At 43.6% G+C, this 21,545-nt stretch overlaps 2 protein-coding genes across 3 annotated transcripts in view; one reads left to right on the top strand and one right to left on the bottom strand.

Annotated features, from left to right (window-relative positions):
• Positions 1 to 559: 559 nt before the first annotated feature.
• On the bottom strand, positions 560 to 2,625 carry glrx3 (glutaredoxin 3). The gene is made up of 2 exons (XM_083644728.1): positions 2,312 to 2,625; positions 560 to 1,797 (listed from the first exon to the last, which is right to left on the bottom strand). The coding sequence occupies exons 1-2, from the start codon at positions 2,615 to 2,617 to the stop codon at positions 1,126 to 1,128; spliced, it is 978 nt and encodes a 325-aa protein (XP_083500854.1). The 5' UTR covers positions 2,618 to 2,625; the 3' UTR covers positions 560 to 1,125.
• A 129-nt stretch (positions 2,626 to 2,754) lies between these two features.
• LOC310783768 (large proline-rich protein BAG6-like) overlaps positions 2,755 to 21,545 on the top strand; it is a 36,745-nt gene continuing 17,954 nt past the window's right edge. The window contains exons 1-16 of one of the 2 annotated variants that reach the window (XM_083644674.1): positions 2,755 to 2,824; positions 3,362 to 3,449; positions 3,546 to 3,663; positions 3,989 to 4,206; positions 11,515 to 11,571; positions 11,658 to 11,780; positions 11,908 to 12,104; positions 12,652 to 12,781; positions 12,995 to 13,195; positions 17,703 to 17,925; positions 18,204 to 18,254; positions 18,556 to 18,902; positions 19,031 to 19,103; positions 19,343 to 19,677; positions 20,538 to 20,799; positions 21,313 to 21,482. In XM_083644674.1, the coding sequence (XP_083500800.1) occupies positions 3,369 to 3,449; positions 3,546 to 3,663; positions 3,989 to 4,206; positions 11,515 to 11,571; positions 11,658 to 11,780; positions 11,908 to 12,104; positions 12,652 to 12,781; positions 12,995 to 13,195; positions 17,703 to 17,925; positions 18,204 to 18,254; positions 18,556 to 18,902; positions 19,031 to 19,103; positions 19,343 to 19,677; positions 20,538 to 20,799; positions 21,313 to 21,482 (2,586 nt within the window). In that variant the 5' untranslated portion in view covers positions 2,755 to 2,824; positions 3,362 to 3,368. Of the gene's footprint in view, positions 2,825 to 3,361; positions 3,450 to 3,545; positions 3,664 to 3,988; positions 4,207 to 11,499; positions 11,572 to 11,657; positions 11,781 to 11,907; positions 12,105 to 12,651; positions 12,782 to 12,994; positions 13,196 to 17,702; positions 17,926 to 18,203; positions 18,255 to 18,555; positions 18,903 to 19,030; positions 19,104 to 19,342; positions 19,678 to 20,537; positions 20,800 to 21,312; positions 21,483 to 21,545 lie in introns of both variants that reach the window. The other variant, XM_083644673.1, reaches the window with a different exon arrangement.

The following is a 21,545-nucleotide window of genomic DNA, read 5'->3' as shown; positions in this document are numbered from 1 at the left end:
TCATGTGACTCATGTCACATATTTACATTACAGCCCCGAGCCAAGTAGCCTACGACGACACTGGGCTCAACTACAAGAGCATTTAATGTCGGAAGACTAAATTAGCAACAGGCGGATACTGGAACTAGGTCAGAGATGGGTCATGAGTTACATGATTTTAGATGGGTCAAAGTAATATTTCCGATGTATCTTGCACATTGTGTGGCCGCCCGAGTTGTAATATATTGTCATGTCATTGTTTTGGGGTCATTAATAAACGAGATTGTTATTTTTCTATATATTTTTTTGGTGGTGCTATTTTACATTGAGGTCAACAGGGAGGCTTGCGTTTCCCCCCTAAAAGGGGGCGGAAACATGTGCCGCCGGCAGCGACCTACAAAATGACGTATTGCCGATCTGGTGTATATAGATTAAGGGACCGGTTGTATTTTTATTGGACGTGGAATTTTTATTTGCCCATGGACGACACAAATATTTCACTCTTATTTATTCAGTAACACCAAAAACACAGACAAATCTGAAGATTTTTTTTATTGTTAATGTTTAATCTCTTATGGGTGAGCAAAGTATGTCAATAAGTGCCGCACAGTGTTAGTTCCAAGTACTTAACTTAACCCAGATCAATTCTTGAATATGGAAAGAGACATCGCTGTTTTATCTTCTTCAGCTGAAGGATCAGTTGGCACTAGAACAAAGCCCGTTGGTCGGTGGATGGTTCTGAACACTTACTGTGAAGAGTTGAGGAGAGACGATATTAACCACAGTCAGCTCTTCTTGAATGTTTTCCCAGTCAGACAGCAATGAGGAAGTGATGTCACCGAGTGTTTGGACAGGTGAGGCTTCACTCTTTGCATCTGGACAGTTCATGGACACAGTTTAAACATTTCTGAACTGGCATTTGCAAGAACTGAAAAGTAAAAATGTGCCAGAATACCTCTACTATACTTGAGTCTATCCAAAAGCATGAGTGGATGGATGGGCATTAAGTAAATATAAAGTAACTTTGTTTTCATAACTGTTTCGTCCACTTCCTGGTACTTGCGCAGTGTTACATCAGTGAAGAAGGCCGGTCTGGGCATGTGCAGTAGCCTTTTGATCCCTATCTGGTTGGCATGGTGAGTGCATCTAAGATTCCCCCCTCAGCACTGACGCCAGGTCTCCACTCTCCTTCAGCTCCTTGAGTATGTCCAAACCTCCAATCAGTTCCCCCTTCACGTACAGCTGAGGGTAGGTCGGCCAGTTTGAGTAAGTCTTCAGACCCTGTCGTACCTCTTCGTCCTGAAGAATATCAAACGTGTCATACTCCACCCCTGCGCCGTTCATAACCTCCAGTATCTGCCTGCTGAAGCCACATTTCGCTTCCTCCTTGTTGCCCTTCATGAACAGCATGACCGGAGCCTGGTTGATGACGCTCTTCAGCCGGTGCTCCAGGGTGACAGTCTTGGGACAGGTGTTCTCCAGCTCTCCTGACTCGGCCAGCTCCTTCACTATGTCCAGCCCCCCCAGCAGCTCCCCGTTAGCGTACAGCTGGGGGTAGGTGGGCCAGTTGGAGTAGGTCTTCAGCCCCTGCCGGACCCCGTCGTCAGACAGGATATCGAAGCTGCTGAACTGGATGTTATGCTCCTTCAGCAGGGCCACGATCTGCCGGCTGAAGCCGCAGCGCGGCTCCTGCGCGGAGCCTTTCATGAAGAGCATGCAGGGCGCCGCATTGATCAGCTTCTTCAGCCGCTGGTTCAGGTCCTGCGTGGGGCTGCTCTCCCCCCCGGCCGGACGCCCCACCACCGCCAGGTGCTGCACCTATGGCAAGCCATTTCAACATTTAGAGTTAGGCTTGAGTATTGCAGGTATCCATATTGAATTCTTCCTATAGTCAAAAAGAACATTTCAGATATCCACAGTGACATTCTTCCTATTCACAATAATGGTAATTTCAGATATCCACAACTCATTCTTCCTAGGACCAATTCTAGCACGTCACTTTTGCCATTCATGTGTATGGGGCTTCTCATTACAGTTATCTACAATTCAGTTGCAGATATCTGCATTGCAATTCCAGTTTCCACTGAATTGTGAATAGTTGTAATTCTAGTTTCAGACATCTACAATTGAATTCTGGCTAATCAGAATTCCAGTTAAGATATCTGACGTTACATTGTCCTTTATAGATAACGTTATGGCCTAGTGTATACGTTTTAACTAGCGTTAGTCAGAATGGCGTTGCAGACACCTGAACAGTTCAAGGTTCAAGTTGAACTGGAATTATGAAATTACATTAGCTAAATGTTAAAACGCCAGGCTTTCCATACTGCACCTTCTTGGTCAGCTCTGGAGCGTGGGCTCCGTCCAGCAGGTCCACCTTCTGGCCGCCCTTAAAAAAGAGGAAAGTGGGCACCGAGGCGATCTCATACTTCTCTGAGACCTCCGGGACAGCCTCTGCCTCCAGCTTGATGAAGGTGGTGTGTGGGTGTTCCTTGGCCAGCTCCGCCATCACCTCGTTCATCTGGCCGCACTGAGGAGCCCACGCTGCCTGGAAGTGAACAACACTCAGGCATTTTCCAGCTTTCGCTAAAAAGTCTTCAAACTGCTGCTGAGATGTCGCTTCCACGAGATTCGCCATTTTGCTATGCGCAGCTAGCTAACGTTACGAGATCTTCGCAAGAGAGATGGCGTCACATCCGTCCTGTTACGTCACATCCCATAGAGCCTGATGCTGAAGTTCTGGGAAGTACCACCAGAGCCAGGAAGTCATTTGCATGTCATTTGATAAGGGACAGCTGCGTGCACTGGATAAGTTGAAGCTCGCTAGGATCGTTTGACTTTTAAGGTAACTCTTAACCAACGCAGTGCGATTTTAGTGCAACAAAATGCATCAACCGTGTCTGTCTGGTTGACTCTAATAGGAATTGGTTGTAACGGTTTACTGTCGATGTAACGTTTAGCTTAGCTTCCTAGCTATCAGTTAGCGTCGTTACAAAGGTTTCCAAGTACATTAACGCTTAGCCCCGTCAGAACTCCTTCGGCTAGCTATGCTACCCTAGAAAGAGTTCTGACGGGGCTAATTAAGGCTATGTATTACTTGGAGGTCCAGCTAGCCAGACACTGGTGCCACTGGCTAGCTGACTATTCATCTATCAAATCATGTTATTGTTGAAAACCATGAAATACATTTCTCGTTTTCAATGCCATTTGTCTTTCCCAATAGGCCAAAACTAGTTTACTTTGATTGTTGCTAGCGTTACAGCAGCTAACGTTAACCTTCTTTATCCGATTTTTATAGCGTGACGCAACAATTTCCCCCACAATTTTCAGCACCCGCTTTTACCAGTGCACTCTATTTACTTTGCATTTTTTAATGATACAGGCACACGATGGAGGAACAAACGACAGATATAGAAGTGACAGTCAAAACGTTGGACTCCCAGAGCAGAAGTTACACTGTTCGGGGTCAGGTAATCTATCCAATTCCTATTGCAGCTAGTTGAGTGAATTATCAGTCAGTCTTTGTAAAATGCTAGCTCGTCATGTCTTGTCTGCTTTTCCCCTAGTTGACAGTGAAAGAGTTCAAGGACCACATCGCCCCTTCAGTGGGGATCCCTGTGGACAAACAGAGGCTGATCTACCAGGGTAGAGTCCTGCAGGATGAACGGACTCTGGCAGACTACAGTAAGTTAGTAATTAAGTGGCAAATAAAGTGATGCAGAACTGTTTTCTTCCGTTTTGTTTGCAGGTATGGTGATACTAGTGTATGTCGTGTTCTAAAAGGTGTTTTCTTTTATATTCGACCATTACACACACACACACACACACACACACACACACACACACACACACACACACACACACACACACACACACACACACACACGATGATTTCACTTGTATAGAACATGTTAACATGGCATCCATTGGAGACCTATTTCGCAATCATGCAGTAACTGCTGATGGAAATCAGATTTGGACAGATTTATGTATTTCTCTATTGTCCTAGATGTGGATGGTAAGGTGATCCACCTCGTGGAGCGGGCACCACCTCCACCCTCCCAGCCTGGCTCAGGGTCAGGAGGCGCTTCAGCCGATAGCGGGACCTCCTCCTCCACCTCCCAGGGAACCTCCCAAGTGCCTCCACACGACCGCAATGCTAACAGCTATGTCATGCTGGGCACCTTCAACCTTCCCGTTAACATCATGGACCCCCAGCAGATACAGGTAGAGCTATTGTGTGCAGTGTATTTCTTTTTATTGTTCATTTTAATTAACTTTTTTTATTGAGTAAGGGTCTGAATACATTCAATATTTCAACATGTTACATAATCGTCATTTCTTCATGAAATCAAATTTCATGATTTTCTCATCCACAACTACCATACAGTTGTCACCACAGGTAATATCACATTCCCACCCACACAAACATAATGCAGTATAGACACACACACACAAACACACACACCAAAATAAAAGCAAAACACAGGGTTCTTTAAAATGTATGGATGCTGGGTGATTTTGCGGCTCAAGCTACAGTGCTTCTTAAATTGAGCTTCTCTTTTTTGCTGTCCTCCAACATTGTCCATCCAATACTCAAGTAATATATTCATTCAGACAAATCATTGGTGAAAAATAAATGCAACTTCACAATTACAAGTTCCTGAAATCCATCTTTCAATGTTCTCCCAAGTCTTTTCTAATTTTCTCACAAACCTGAAAGGCACTCTGCATGGCCCATTTTAAACATCTATCAGAGGAGCTGCTGTCCATTCCAACATATGAATTTTGTCTCTACAACAGTATATTCTTGTCATTCATTGATATTGTATTAGATGTACATTTTCATTAGTGGTCATTTTATATTTCAACATTACTTCCTTTTTTGCATCTACCATACCCTGATCTTTATAGCATTTTTTTATATATAATATATATTTTTGTAGCAATTCTTCATTGTCCTCAGCTTTGGTAAAAATATTGTATCATTCTATTCTTCTTCTATTCTGAGGCCACATTTTTCTATTATCCAGTTTTTCAATTGCAAATACTTTAAAAGAAAAATCTGTCTTTTTGTTTATATTTATTCTTTAGTTCCTGAAATGAAAGTACTGAATTAGGGTTTATAATATCTGATAATTTCTGAATTCCAGTTTATCCATGTCTCCCAATGTAGATAGACGTTTTGGATAGTTATTGATGGATTATTCCAAATTGGTATGTTTATGGATTTCTATTTCATGACAGTATTTATTTTTATTTATTTTATTATTTTATTACTTTATTTGTTTATTTATTTTTGTATATTTTCCAAGGATTTAATATTTTCTGTTTTAATTTTTGTTTGAGAAGAGCTAGAAGAAAACTATAGGCTGTAACTGATTTTCAATATCTACGGTTCCTCATTTGTATTAACACGTTAATTGCCAAGAACGAGTTGAGTCGTCAAACACAATCCAGCTGTTCACTGCCAACGACGAGTTGAGTCGTCAAAAAAATGATTTTTTTTTTTTGACCGTGGGATGTGCATCTAACCCTTTTACATCTCTTATATAATTATTGGAGCCACCGAACGTTTACAACCCATTCCACCGACCCACTAAGTGGCAACAGTGCTCTCCTGACTAGAGGAAGGCAAGCATTTTTTTAACTTGTCACGCCATTCTCACCCCAGCCATTCTCATGAAAATGGATGGGGGAAAACGCTCTCGTTTTCGCGCTGATTGCTGGCGATGCGGGATTGCAAATTTACATAATACATTACAGGTGGAACACACTTTGAAACACGCAGCATAAATATGACCAGAATCGCAAAAGCTTCTCTCAACCAAAACTCCAAGAAGCGAGCGAGTCCATGCCGACTTCCTCAAACAGCGGCCGTGCAGACAGGCACAGGACAGCAGCAAAGCACTCAGACTGGTGACAAGCTTGTGACGGCCGCTGCAGCCAAGAAGAACGCCCACGGAGGGAGGAGTTGAAGCAACTCTCCCTCTCGCTCTCTCCCTCTCTCTCTCTCTCGCTCTCTCTCTCCCTCGCTCTCTCTCTCTCCCTCCCTCCCTCTCTCTCTCTCTCTCTCTCTCCCTCTCCCCCTCTCACTAGGATTAAACCTAGTGCGTCTCCCTCCCGAGAGGGAGGGAGAGAGAGAGAGAGGGAGGGAGAGCGAGAGGGAGGGAGAGAGAGAGAGAGAGAGAGAGGGAGGGAGAGCGAGAGGAAGGGAGAGAGAGAGAGAGGGAGCCAAAAATGAATGGTTAAAGTGACATTTCTATCGAATTTCACAAAAAGCCGTTTATCTCTGAATATTTTTTCTGACGCTAAAACCATGCTGTATTCAACTGCTAATGCTTACATAACTACTAACTCTACAAACTAACTCTTTTAGACAGAGAAAGTACACATTCTATTAGTACTTTTGAGATATTGTATGTTCACAAACTCCAAGCAGAAAATAATCCTCGGCTCTTGTAAAATGAGCCACAATCCTCAAAAAACGGCTTGGCAGAAGCTACCTACAGCAAGAAAAAAACGGCTGGCAGTCAATGTGTTAATTATATGGACAATATAAAAAATTTGAGCTGCATTGTTAGGAAGGTTTAGAACATGGCCACACTGATCTGTCAGAAACCCGACAGAATTATTAACGGATAGAAGGTCAAAGAGACTTCTGTCCGTTGAGCTGTTTTGGGATGTCAACGCTATTAAAAAAAAAATATATATATATATATATATATATATATATATAGTTTTTGCCATGGTGACAAAAAGTTCAACTGGGTCAAACTTTCTGTCTGTCAAAACAGATGTAAATCTGAGAGACGGACGTGTAATCACTCAGTGCTGCCCGGACAACGGACAGCTCTCATTGAAAATGAATTGAAATGAATGGAGACGGACAGACACAGTGTGGCCTCGGCTTTAGGCCTCCCTCCTCTCGAGGATTATGCAGCAATAATGTTTTGCTTAATCTGTGAGCTTTATTAGATCAAAATTACATAAATGAAGAAAGTACTGAGTTCACTTCTTTTAAAAAGGAGGGTTGGAGAAATAGTCTAAAATATGTATAGAAATTTTGGCAGCCACATCAGACTAATGACTAATAACAAAGGTATTTTATTCCTTGTTTGCACTAGATTTTCCAAGTTATTTATACTTTTGTCGATTACCATTAATTCTGTTTTTCTTCATTCATTTTCTCACCTGATAGCTTCATAAATTCAATTACATATGGAATGAAAGTGTTTACATTACTTAAATAGAGTAAATAATAAGCAAATATACTAAGTTTGTATTGCTTTTTACCACTTGTAATGCCACTTATTTTTTCTGTCTAATTTTTCGAGCCAATGGTTTGATTGTAAACGGGGAGGGTGATGATAGCATCCTTGAGCTGTTCCTCTTGAATTGCATTTGTATTGTGCCTTTGGTGATTTGTAGATTCTTTTTACCATATTAATTAATAAATTTCACTGGAAAGCCATGCACCTCAAGCACTTTATACAGATAAGACAATTCAAGTCGATATAAAGCTTTTCTGCATCAACTATCATTAGTGTTCAATCCTTCTTATAGTCCTTTGCACACTGTATTAAAGAGACATGTTCTAACAATGTCGGAGGACAGTTTCCCCAAATGATATAAGACTTTATTCATCCTCCCCCATGCCTTCCTGTGTTCATTCACATTCCAAGAGTTTGTACGGGATTTTTATAAGCCATATTCTATATCAGTGTCCAGAGTAATGGCTTTAGAGATAGAGCTGCAGATATCACACCAGCTGGAAACAAGGGAACTAACACAAACTCAAAAGGAAACGCCTTAGAACTTAAGCACGCACAAGAAGACACACAAAAACAAACAAACATGTAGACACATTGCAAACACAAAACACCACAACCCCATACATATTTCCCCATATCTATTGTTTAGGAACATGCTTTCTTAGAGCTACTGTATAAACCCCTACTCTATCTTGACGTGCAAAGCAATGGTCTACATCAGTGAGTCTCAACTTTTTTTTTATTGTTAGGATTTTTCCAGAATTCTGTCACTAGCTGTATTGTAGGTAGAGTGAAACTATGGCCACATAGTAGTTTCTTCTACATTCTCCAATTGTAACTTCTTGTAAATGAAGTAATGGTGAAATTTAACACTTGTAAAACTTAACACATTCAACCCCCTGAAGGACCTGGTGGTCCCCGGAGTTGGGTAGCCATTCTCTCTCCAACAAAACCTTACAGCAGGATTAGAAACCAGGCCAGCAAGAGCACAAATGTGTCTCAGAAACTGGGGGCTTAACCACTAGTGACTAGCCTACATGTTAGGGTGGAGATATACTTGCTTTTAACTACCGTATGTATCCTGTGTCACTCAGTTTGGACCGTACGCGTAGCGTTAATTTGGATATTATACTACGACCCATGCTCCAAATGAACACAGGATACGCATGCGAACGCATAGCCAGAAGCAACTACTGTATATCTCCGTCTCCATCTATATCTCTTAGCTCTACTTAGTTACCACTGATGACAAAGTCAAGCACATGCACCGGTGTAGCGTGTTCTTTGACATCCGCCTGTGGCACCGGCCTTGTCTGCTCTTATAACTCTGTGTTCGTAACCCTCTTTTTTTTCTTATCTGTATGTTGCACAACAAGTCTTGCATAATCTGGCCAACTTGCACATGCCTGCTGGAAGTGGCTAGCACCTTCTACAGTTTTTCGTAGTAAAAAGGAACACATGACCAGAGTTTCAAGTGGAAAACATTTTCAGTGAAATATGGAACCAAACAGGAAATGATTAGATACCATCTACAAAATTGCCGCTTGATATCATTGCCAAATGTGTTGTAATATCTAAAGTAACACCATAAATGTTTAGTGTGCCAGCATTAAAATCAGTTTTCCCTAAACCATTCTTTCACCTACGTTGTAAATTAGCCTTGTGTAATTACATTACATTATGTCATTTAGCAGAAGCCTTTATCCAAAGCGACTTACAGACACTGACTTACAATATCACATTTTGTCACGAGCACAGAAAACAAATATGCAACACAATCAATGACAGTCAGACTGTAATGGACTACAATAGCACTTTGTAAAAAGTAGTCTGGGACGGAACAAAAACCTGAAACATTCTTAACTAGTCTGAGAAGTAGCAAGTAACATTAGTAGAGATTGTTTTGTTTTGTTTGTTTTTTATATATATATTTATATGCATTATAAAGGTATCAGTCAGTTCAAGAAGGGCCTAGGTGAAGGTGCACCATTGTAAATGAGGACTCGTTCTCAATGGGTTTTCCGAGTATAAATAAAGGTAAAAAAAATAATCTGGCGTTGTAGCTGGATCCTCCCCTTGAGGTTGGCATTTTTGTTTGTTGCCTTGTAAGCATCGACTGCACGCAGTTACACAAGTTCGTTATCGCCAGGTAATTTAACCTATTTGACTCACTTTAGGACATGGAGAAATACAGTACAGTACACAAAACAAAACAGACAAATAGGCTCAGACACAGGAAAAGGAAAAGAAAAAACATGCAAACATCAACATTCGATATTACGACATGGTGCTACCAGCCACATACGTATGTGCTTATAAGAGATGTACATGGGATCCCACGTGAGGGGCCATGAGAAACTAGCCGGGCGAGTCACCCGTCACCCCTAACCTCATCGAGGTAGGCTAGAAACGTGTCCCAGATAGTTTTTTTTAAGTTACCGGTAGTTGGTTCTCAGGAACCTGAGTCTCTCCATCTGTATAACAGAGATCATGTCAGTCAATCACAATTGAAAAGGAGGTGAAGAGGGGGATTTCCATTGCTTCAGAATGAGTTTCTAGGCAACAATTGTCCCCAGTGACTATTGCACAGCTGTAGGGAAGTTAAGTTATCCTTTATTTATCCCCATGGGGAAATTCATCCTCTGCATTTGACCCATCCTCTACTAGGAACCTTCCTAGAACTAGGAGCAGTGGGCAGCCGCAGTGCAGCGCCCGGGGACCAACTCCAGTTATTTTGCCATTGCCTTGGTCAGGGGCACTGACAGAAGTATTCATTTTAACATTTACATGTCTTTTGGTGGTCGGTTTCTGTTCTGCCTCCGGCTGAAGGGTTATTTTGTAGGCCTTTTAGAGTACCAGTCAAATATTTTGGCCCAGAATCCCGTCAGTGAAGGGCAGAACCAGAAGGCATGAGATAGTGTGCCCTCAGACACCTGACACCTGTCACCTTAAGTGGTGAAACAGAAGGGAAGCTCTTGTGTATTTGTATTTGGGCAGTGGTGGCCCAATGGTTAGAGAAGCGAGCTTGTGACCGGAAGGTCGTCGGTTCAATCCCCGGGACCGGCAGGATAAATCTGGGTGGGGAAAGTGAAAAGGCGGCGCTTGCCCCTCCCTCATTACCACCACTGAGGTGCCCTTGAGCAAGGCCCTTAACCCCAACTACTCCAGTGTGGCTGGTCAGTGGCCAGCAGATCAGACTGTGGTTGTACTGGTCAGCTTCCAGGTATGAATGTGTGTGAATGTGAACAGGGCACTCCTGAAAAAGAGAGCATTGCTCTCAGTGAGACTCCCCCTGTATAAATAAAGGTAAAAAAAAAATGTGTATGTTTGTGTAACGGGGTCGGTTCTTACAATAGAATCAGGCTCACGTCTAGACAAACCAGACCCGCTACAACAACAACAGAAAGACTTTGCACAAGAGTTATACAAGAAGTCAACAAACAGGAGTTAGCTTACCTGGGACAGGTCGGGGCGATGACCGGCAGAACCTTGGCTTCATTGGATAGCCCAGTCTCTGATGTGGAGGCTACCTAGAATTAGCTTCCGTCTATAGCTTTGGTGATGGACAAAAGAATATCTCAACACATTCACACCCCTACGTGAAAACAAATGAAAGACTCTAGAGAGAGCAGTGACAGAGCATATGTGGCTTGCTTCTTCTAGCACTGGGAGAGAGAGCGCGCACCTGAAAATGCCACGTCATATATCCTATCTAAAGCCAACTCTCACTTCCTGTCTGATAATCTTGTGCAATCATAAATGCTATGACACTCCTAACCAGAGGGTATCTGACACATCTCCACCTGTGACATTTGGAATAGTGAAGATGGTGAGCTGGAACTGGATCAGCCGGTGTCTGTCATTAACTGAGCAGAGTTGTACCACAGACGGACTGCTTTCCCATATGATGTCAGATAAAGCAATACCAAGTCCCCCCTGCCACGCTTCTCTAATCTTCTCAGTAGAGGCCGTGTTGCAGTTGTCAAACAGACATACAAATCTAGAGATAAGATGCTTTGAGTGAGGAGGACTCAGCAATGGAGAAATAAGTTGACAAGTTTTTAATGGGTTTTAATCCATTATTTGATACTCTGTCAGGAGCCCTTAGCCCTTCTGACGTCTCACACGCACGACATGCATTTCATGTTCACATGGAGATGACCTACAGAATGTTTGATTTGCATGATGACCACTGTTGGCAAAGGCGCATTAAACCCATGTTTTTTTTTAATTGATTCTCATTCAGATGTCATTTCAGCAGATGATGTCAGGCTTGGGAGAAAATGCCAGGAATGCCAGAGTCACAACCAGCACTGGGGTAAAACACTGTGCCCACTGACTACACACAACCACACATAACATTAGCTTGTGTCTTGGTAATCATCACTCTTCCTCCTTTTTCAGAGCAATGGGTCCATGAATGTACATATTGATATGGACCAAACGGTGCAGAGCGAGCCCAGGCTGAGGCTGCTGCTGGCTGAGAACCTGCTGAGGGACACCAATGATCTCATCCAGAGAATGGAGGTGAGAGCTCAAACTTGAACAGCACGACTTCACCAGCAAAGCGTCCCGTGGAATCACTGCCTCGTCATTCACACAGTTGTAGAGTAACAAACTTGTCTTGTACCTTGTCTCTTTTGTCTGCTTCCAGGGCCGGCCGAGTGACGCATCTGCCCAGCCCGAGTCAACTCCTGCTGCTGCTCCCCCTCCTCCCTCCTCCTCTTCTACCAGCTCCACTCCCTCCCCCTCTGCCCAGCCCATGGACACCTCCCCACCGCCATCCACTCCCCCACCTCCCTCCACCTCTTCTGCTCAGTCTGAGGGACAAACAACCCAAGCTGGACCCAAGTAAGACAACATCTGCATCTCACTGGAAATAGCATATAGCTGAGGATTTGCACAAGCAACTTTGATTTCAAATTCCTCCAAATTCAAAGAAATTTTATTTATGTAACATTTTCTGTAAATGTATTATTCTCACATAGATTGTCTTCACTGCTTTAGCTCTGTGAGCCACTGTTATATTAACTCATTAATTATTTCCTGTCCCCTATAATTTCTTTTGATGATTAACTTGCTACTCTAGCTAGGATTTTGTAGGTTTGCAGTGAATCGAGCAAGATCATTCCAAGACTGGGCAAAATTAAAATATGATAGATCATTGCGGTATGGACAGCAGTCAGTTCCTTTTGCTTTTTATCAGAACAAATTTGTAGTCTGCTGCCCACAGCACATCTTGCTCTGGATATGATGTCTCGCTGTCCTTGTACAATATACTGTCACATGTGGGCATTATTTTTCGCAATATATCTCTGCACCTCTGTCACCTAGACAAGTTGTTGAATATTTGTTGTATTTGATTCTGATCAACTTTTCCTTTCTTTCCCTCTTCCAGTCATCCCAGCCCAGCTGAGCTGGTGGAGATGCTGTCTGAGCTGAGGAGGGTGGAGGAGAGGCTGCAGCCCTTCATCCAGAGAGCTCACACCATCCTAGAGACCGCCACCACTGCAGAATACAATAATACTGTAAGTTTTATCCCGCAAAAAATACATATTTACTGTTGATCTTTAGTATATCTTTTTAGTGGAGTGCTCAAGACAGCAATAACTTTACTATCATAGCAATATTTTTTGTCAGAATAGGATTTCCATCTTTTTTTTCCCCAAAGTAAAACTGGGTGTGTAGATAATAGTTATTACTTAGCAAGTTAATGAAGCAGGTATCCATTTGCACAACAGGAGAGAGAAGAGGACCAGCGCATTCTCAACCTGGTGGGGGAGTCCCTCCGTCTCCTAGGTAACGCCCTGGTGGCCCTCAGTGACCTGCGATGCAACCTGCTGAGCCCTGCCCCCCGCCACCTGCATGTGGTCCGGCCCATGTCCCACTACACCTCCCCAGTGACTCTGCCTGGAGCTGTGCACCACCATATCCCACTGCATGTGAGTGAAGACAAGCCCATTCTAGTTGATCATTCATATTTCATCACCATTATTACGAACATGACAGTAGCTCCTGATTGAAGGAAATATATTGTTGGGTTTAGACTGTTAAGGTCAATAATGTAAAAAGTAAAAATTACCACATACGGTAGTTATCCTTTAATAGCCTATCCACCTTATTTCTAGCTGCCATGATGCCTATGGGTGCTTCTTCCGGTGTAATAGACTGTTTTAACTTGACCAAAAAAAACATCTATGAGGGTTTTACAGCAGAGCCATTCTGCTCTACAGCCGTAAGGGTTAATATGTCACTTTTATAAGTTTAGAAAAAAATGTAGACGGTCAAAGTAACCATTTAGATTACTCTTGTGTGCTCAGTTGATCAAATAACGATCAATAACGGCTATTTAGCAATCTGGTTTTCGTTTTCAGCTTCATTTTATGCATTAAATGTCGTTCGGGTGCTGGGATAACGTAATGCATTATGGGTAGTCGGCTACTGTGGCAAAAGCTACCAGCTAGCCTTAGTTATTTTACATGGCAGTAAAACGCCACTGAATGACCAAATTGATTTAACTTTTAACCATTTCGAGTAACATACGGACCCCCAGCGTTGGTTAGTTGTTTATAACGTGACTATATTTATAACTTTTATAATGTACTCCGGTTTCCGGTTTATAATTCGGGTCTGCAGCCAAAGAGTACAACAAAGGAAATGGCAAGCTGCAACAATCAAGTCACGTTAAACCGGACCTTGTACCCATAATTATTTTTACAGTGGGGCATTCAAAAATGAGGTGGATAATAGTGAAGAATCCGTTTTGTATTTTTATTAGTCTAGGACCTGGCTCAGATATGTATGCGCTTTATGGTTGGCACGATGGACGATGGCATCGACGGATCATCGTAATTCATTATCTCTTCGAATTAAAATTGTGCAGTTTTAATAATAAAAAAGTCCAAGTCCACTTACCGTGATGCGCGGGGGATGCGCGGGCGACATTAAACAAGCGCACCCAGTTCAGTTCAGAGAAGCCTCCCCTCCCCCTCCTACTCCCCCTCCTCCGCTCTACTGCTGCTCTGAAATGGGTTTGTTTAATGTCGCCGGGGTGTCCCCCGCACGTGAGAAGTCGGCTGTGTTGTTGTGAAAACTTTTTAAGACAAAGAAGAAACTTCACGTTCTTTCCTGTTTTCAACCCAAAGTGAGTACAAGTCTTCAACTGTGAATTTAACTCGCCTGTTTCCAAAGTGAAAGTTGGAGTCGCTCCATAGATACAGCAGCTGTAGCCTCAAAGCGAGACTCATCAGTCATTTCTTCTCAACTCTCTCATTAGGTTCAAAAGCCGACGTGAATCTAACGTTATATCAGCCAGTAATTCAGTCAGTTTTCTGCCAGCTAGTTAAATTCAACACACACACGTGTGTTGCCCTCATGTAGCTTACTAGGCTAACGAATGCTATAGCTTTAAGTTTAGTTTACTGGATTCAGTGGATTGGCGTTGACGCTGTGAGCGCTGAAGGAGTGCGTGCCCATCCGCATGTCCTCGAGTGCCCACCGCCCGGGTGGGGTCGTCAAAAGGGCCTTTCTGTGTGGAGTTTGCATGTTCTCCCCGTGCCCCCTGGGGGTTTCCTTCATATAGGAACCCCACACCAAAACATGTAATATCCTGGTCGCTGAAGTGGTGCCTCCTCTGGTCGTTAGGGGCGCCTGTTCGGAAGGAGGGGAACTCGGAATAGCGTGATCCTCCCACGTGCTATGGCCTACCGGTGAAGCTTCCCCTCTCAGGTGCAAAGAAGCGACTGGCTACTTCCCATGTCTCGGAGGAAGCATGGAGCTAGTTTCGGCTCTCCCCAGATCGGCAGAGGGTGCAGCAGCAACCAAGATAACTAAATAAAAATTAGTACTAATGGGGGAGGGGGGGGGGGGGTGTAACAAAAATAAATAAAAAAACTCAATCAGTGTTGGATCCAGTCAAACCCAAATCCACTCGGGAGAACGTCAAAAACATATTTTCCACCCAGAAACTCAGCTGTTGCATACTCCTGTACTTGTGTAATTGTTGTTATTATTGAGTCTATTTCTGCACTAACTGCACTTTATGGCTGTTAAAACTAGATGAACATTGACATTACTCCTCGAGGCGGACAGACAAGGAGGCGGCCATTACTGTTGTGTTAGCGACGTTCTGATTGGCCGGTTACCTTGTCAACTACAAGGCGGGTCGCTGATTGGCTCGTCCTCTTTGCAGTTTCTGTAGACAGCCTTCCCAGAGTTGAGGCCAGATGGTCTCGTAGAACCAAATGAAATGTGAGTTCACGTGACCGGCTGGTTTACCAGGCTACGAAAAACCAGAAAATGGCCAAAATGGCCCTTCTGACACTACAAGTGAATAGGATTTTTTTTTAGATATGTATGCACTTAATTTAGGAGAGAATATCTCAACTGTTAAAGACTAATATGACCCCTAATAACTAATATGACCCCTGCGAACAACTTGGGATGTGTGCCAAAATCTCTATCCGGGGCGAAAACCCCCAAAATGGCCAGTTTTTTTTCAAAACTGAATGGGATTTTTTCCCCCCTTTAAAGATATCATAATGCATTTCTACCAGTTTAATCTTCACATTAAGAGAAACATTTTTTATATTACACTTTTTCTTAAAAATAATAATAGTATGCAATTCCTCAAAAAAAAATCCTATTCACTTGTAGTAGTACTTACTAACAGTTCAGATATTCTCTCCTAAATGAAGTGCATACATATCTGAGCCAGGTCCTAGACTATTATGTATTAAGCTCTTTTCGCACGGGATAAGTATTCTCTGGTAATTTGTAATAATTGCGGAGGTCCTCTGTGATCTTAATCCCGTGCGAATCAGCCATGTCCGTAATTTTCCAAGTAATAATTCCACTGCAAATCACCTACCACATTTAGCCAAACACAGAGGTCCTCTGGTCCCGTGCGAATTGGCATCTCTGTGATTTAGGGTCATACTTTAGTTTTAGTTTTGTTTTCTGTGCCATTTTCTGTCTCTTTTGCGGTCGAGAATTATGGAGGGTGCATTGGCAATTGTAAATGAAGGTTTTAGTGGCACTGTCCGCACAATGTTCCTGGTTATCTTCCCATTGTGCCTTATCTGAGTGATGTTTTTGTCAATAAAACATTACTTTTTCCATAAAGAGCCATCAACAACACTCTAGGTTGAGTGGTGACGTGACGGGGAAGCCTATGCGACACTGTGTGTAGTTCTGGATTATTTTAGCACAAGCTTTTTACTTCTAGGGCTCGCATTTACGCTTCAACAAAACTCATGAAAGTGGTCCTCATGTGTGAAGATTATCCTGCTGAACACTGCTTCGCGTTTGATTATGCCTGCGTTGCCCAGAGACCTTATTTGAAGCATCGCGCCAAAAACCCATTGAAAAATCCCATAGGCGAAAACAGTGAAGAACCCGGAAGTGTTAGCATTGATGTTTTCCGGACTCATTCCTGGGGCTCTCTATGGGGAGCAGGTGTAGAGCAGGGAAGGGCTTATCCCAGTTGCCTGTTTCTGTGGCGCCAGACTCCTCTCCCTGTAGGGAGGGGAGGCTGGCCAGCGAGACTAAATTCTGAGTGATAGGAGCAAGCCTAATGTAGTTTTAGTACAAGAAGTCTTCAGCACTACAATATCAAAGGATATGTAACTACGGTAAATGCAATATAACCTTTTCCAAGGGTAGGTACAATTTATTTGTGAGACATCAGTTCAATTTGTGTATTTTATCAAGTTTGTACAAAAGCTTTTATTTTGAAAAATTCTGATCGGAAGTCCAAATGATTCTGCTGCTTACTTTATCCAATATCCAGCCAGCTGGAGGCTGCAACTCCACGGGGGATGTCAGTAAATTTGAGTAAAACACAAACTTTGCTTATCCCGTGTGAATGCACCCCCAGAAACACAGAGGTCGGGGGGTCATTTCTAAGTAAGTAAGTAAGGCTTTATTTATATAGCACCTTTTAAAACACAAGGTTACAAAGTGCTTCACATATAAACCAAGTAAAGTTATAAAAACAACGTAATACAATACAGAGATAAAAGCGACAATGAATAAAGAAACAAACCAGAAAGAAATGGATAAAACAGGAGATAAGAATCTATAAGAAGGCAAGCCTGTAGAGGTGGGTTTTTAGGGAACGTTTAAAACAGCTCAAAGAAACAGCAGACCTAACAGAAAGGGGGAGTTGGTTCCAAAGGGGAGGGGCTAAAACGGTAAAAGCACGGTCACCTTTTGTCCTATAGTTGGAGGAGGGGATGGATAAAATACCAGAGTTTGAAGAGCGGAGTGGACGTGAAGAGAGGAGTAAGGGACAATGAGTTCTGAGAGATAACTAGGGGCTAAGTCACATGAGGTCCCCACTAGTCCCGTGCGAATAGGGCTTTAATTTGTAATTGTGCTTTCCGTGAAATGTATAGATTTAACTGAACCAACCTGACTGACTGACTGTACTTGCATCTTCACTCACAGATGAACCTGGGTGCCACTGTGACTATGGCGGCTAACGGCAGCGAGGGACAAGCCCCGCCCACCCAGGCAGCCAGCCAGCCGGAGCAGGCAGGTCAGGGACAGACCTCATCCCCACAGACCCCCCCGTCCAATCAGCAGGCTGGACAGGGACCACCTGGCCCCCGGGTCATCAGGATCAGCCACCAGGCAGTTCCGGTGGTCATGATGCAGATGAACACGGACGGTGTGTTGTCTCCTACCCGCCACTGATTCAATGCTCCACTACACCAAAGTGTGGCAGCACATCACAGTTGAATGATTGCTCTTAATACAAAGTTACATCCGTTATGCACTGCTGTAGTGCTGTAGTGCTGTAGTGCTGCCAACAGCTTTTTTGCAGTGATTCAAAAGATAGGAATGGATTTTGTTTTCATGTTCATTGCACATGGAGAGTAATACACTCTGCTGTTTAAGATTGTTTAGGGCAGTTCAAATTATTTTTGTGTGTTTGTTCGTTTGCAGGCCCTGGTGCTAACCCTCAAACAGCCGGACAGCAGGTTCCTGGACAGCCAGGTCAGTTGTTTTGTTACGGTCTCCACTACACCACTGTCTACCACTCACAGTTAATATTGCATTGCACTTGTCATACTAGATTTTACATGGCACTCTCATAACTCCAAGTTTGATGTTTTTCAAATTTACCTTCAATGAAATCCTTCTAAATCACTTTTATTATTTAATTAAGAAAATATGTGGCCATCGATGAGAAACCAAATGTCATTTTAACAAACAAAAAAAAGATGTTTTCCACTGACAACAGCAGTAGATTAAGTAAATTACGCTGTTATGTCACTGCTAACTGTATCCCCTTCAGGCACCCTCCCCCCAGACTTTATGCGGAATCTCATGCAGCAGATCAGCCAATACGCTGCTGCCATGGCCACAAGCGCTGCCACCGCTACTGCCACCGGCCAACCAGTCCCACCCCAGCCCACCCCTCCTGGCTACACCTCCACAGCCACCTCCTCTACTGCCACCACAGGGCCGAACACACCCACCACCACACCTACTGCCCCACCTCCACCTCCCCATACCGGCCCCCAGGCCCGGGTAGTGTTCACCCGCCCGGCCTTTGCACCCAGCATGCCCCCTCCAGCCTTCGGCACCCGGGGAGCCACCATCAACGTGAGGGCGGCCATGCCAGGCCAGCAGCCAGGACAGGTGCGAATAGCCTTTGTGGGAATGGAAGTTATGTTTTTTGATTTGGTGCCTTATTGGTTAAGATTTTTCAGGCTGATTATCTGTATAATCAACATTTAAGACTAATCTTCTGAAACTTGACTCCACAGCCTTTCAATCCTGCCACCCTCAACCAGATGATTAGTGGACTGGTTGGACAGCTTCTGCTGCCAGGACAGATGGGTAAGCTGGTCCATTGGACTTGGTTTTGGGCTTCATTAGCAACAATTTGCTGTAGTTATAGTAGGTTTTAAAGCATTGGAAACCAAGTAACATCTTGTGAGACAGTAGAGGTTGAATCCCCCAAAAATATATTGATATCTTATCGATTACATTTTTTGGCCTTATCGATGATAAGGGGAAAAAATAGCCAAGGAGTTTTTCACCTCCATTGTTTCATGGCCTTTTCTTTATTTCCACAGCTGCTCCAACAACCACCTCCTCCTCCTCTTCCTCTTCTCACACCACCTCCTCATCCTCCTCTTCTTCCTCCTCCTTTTCCTTCTCCACCATGGGCCCATCACCCCCGCCTCCCGCAGACGCCGCTGCTCCACCAGGCCAACAAACAGAGTCCACCCCCAGCCAGCCCCAAGCCCAGGGGATGCCCCCCGAACTCAGCCAGCTCCTGGGCTCTCTCCTGGGGGGTGCCGGGGTGGGGGGCATCGCCAGCGGGGGGCTTGTTGGGGCCCCATCTATCACTGTCACCACATCTGGTGTCCCAGCTTTCATCCAGGGAGTGACCGACTTCATGCAGCAGGTCAGTTGCTCAATGTCAGACTTAACTTCTGAATGAGCAAACTTGCTTGAGTTTGCATACAGTTTGTAGTACATTTTGTTGCATATGATTTCTATATTTACTTAAAAAAGACCTGTACTCAAACCCTGTGTGATGATTGTGTCAGTGGAAAGATGTCAAATTTTATTTCGAAATGTAGATGGTAACTTTGATTCTTTGAAACAATCAAACTAGTAAAGTGTTGACACCTAAAAACAGTACTTGGTGCAACCCTCAACTGCCTCAAGCACTAAATAGAAACTCTCACAAGACAAGCAATGGGCTCCCATAGCGACTATGATCAGAGATGCCATTTACACCTGGCCTTAACATGCGTTTTCTGCCATCAGATTGCAATCAGATTGTATTTTATCACTTCAGCCTGATTCCATTTACACCTGGCGTTAACATGCATTTTCTGCAATCTGATTGCAATCAGATTGCAGAAATGGTTGTCCTCTCAATCCGCATAAAGTTGCTGTATCCAGATTGAGAGGACACATTGCATTTACACTTCTGTTCAATGTTTACACCTGGCATTTCAAGTGATAAAACACAATCTGATTGCAATCTGATCACAGAAAACACATGTTAACGCCAAGTGTAAATGGCCTCAATCTAACAAACTATTCTACTGATTCAGTTTTCATTCTGGTTCTGTTGTTTTTATTAAATGTCAGCTGCCTACGTACTTTGAAACCCTACCCTTATGGCTTTCCAAAGCATCTGCTGTCTTGTCGCCCTGTAGATCCTCCCCATTGCCTTTTAATGTTTAAAAAATCCTGCTGGCAAAAACGCAGCATATTGAGAACACATCCTGATTGTACCCATCTAATTTCTAGGCCTCCCAGCCTGTCTTCCCCCCGCCCACTCCTCCCTCTGGCACCACTCCTGCTCCACCCGCAGGGAGCACCCCCACTCCCAACCCCCCCACAGTAGCCGAGGCCCTCAACCCAGAGCTGTTCACAGGCATCGTTCGGGGCGTGCTAACCACCATGATGGGCTCACTAGGCCAGGCCCAGAACGACACAGAGAGCATCGCCCAGTTCATGCAGAGGCTCTCCCAGACCACCAACATCTTCATCAGCCCTGAGGATCCTACTGGTAAATAACATACAAAGTTCATTTCAGCACAGCTGCCAAGCGTAGCAATCTATATGTATTTTGTATGTCAGTCGAGGAGCGTATCGGAAGACTATTGTTCTATATTTTGTCCGATTTGCCTCTTCTGTTTTTAGTTATCGGTAGTTGCACTTGCAACTTTTTTATTTTGTTTTCATATTCTCCTCTTTCTTTGCTTTTCAATCGATTGAGGTTTCATATATCTGTTGTTCTCCTGGTATCTGAAAGCTACCAGTTCTCAGTTCTCATTCTTAATAACACATAATTCATAATGCCACTCTGTTTTGGTAATGAAAATAAATTGTACCGTTAGCTTTAAAAGTCAAATAATGTTTACAAATAATTAGCATTTGTAATGCAGGGAAATGAGATAGTTGGTGTTTACTGGAAAACCCATCCATTTGCTATTCCAGGATTTGCAAATGATAGTTCATCTATCAATGTAGTGGAGTAGTCCATTGTATTGTAGTTACTGTACTGTCTCCGCCTTCCCAGGGTTTTTTGGAGAGTTACTGACACTGGTGTGTCAGACATTCACCATGTCAGACCTGGTGTTGCTCCTCCACGGCCAGCACCAGCCCCTGGGCCGCATCCAGCCCCAACTGGCCCAGTTCTTCACCCAGAACTACCTCAACGGCAGAGAGCCCACTGACCAGAACATCGCTGTCAGTACCACTCAGCTTCTGGAGTAGAAATGGCTGCTCCTTTACATGATGTTGGTTACTGTG

The sequence above is a fragment of the Poromitra crassiceps genome, assembly GCF_964638095.1.
Source record: "Poromitra crassiceps genome assembly, chromosome: 1".
Classification (NCBI taxonomy): Eukaryota; Metazoa; Chordata; class Actinopteri; order Beryciformes; family Melamphaidae; genus Poromitra; species Poromitra crassiceps.
This window is presented reverse-complemented; position numbering and strand designations above follow the sequence as displayed.

What these genes read in the sequence shown, in the direction of transcription:
- glrx3 (XM_083644728.1), bottom strand. Translation starts at nt 2,617, where the DNA reads ATGGCGAATCTCGTGGAAGCGACATCTCAGCAGCAGTTTGAAGACTTT. An exon ending in CTCCAGAGCTGACCAAGAAG is followed by an intron (nt 1,798 to 2,311) that starts GTGCAGTATGGA and finishes GGCTTGCCATAG; the next exon opens with GTGCAGCACCTGGCGGTGGT.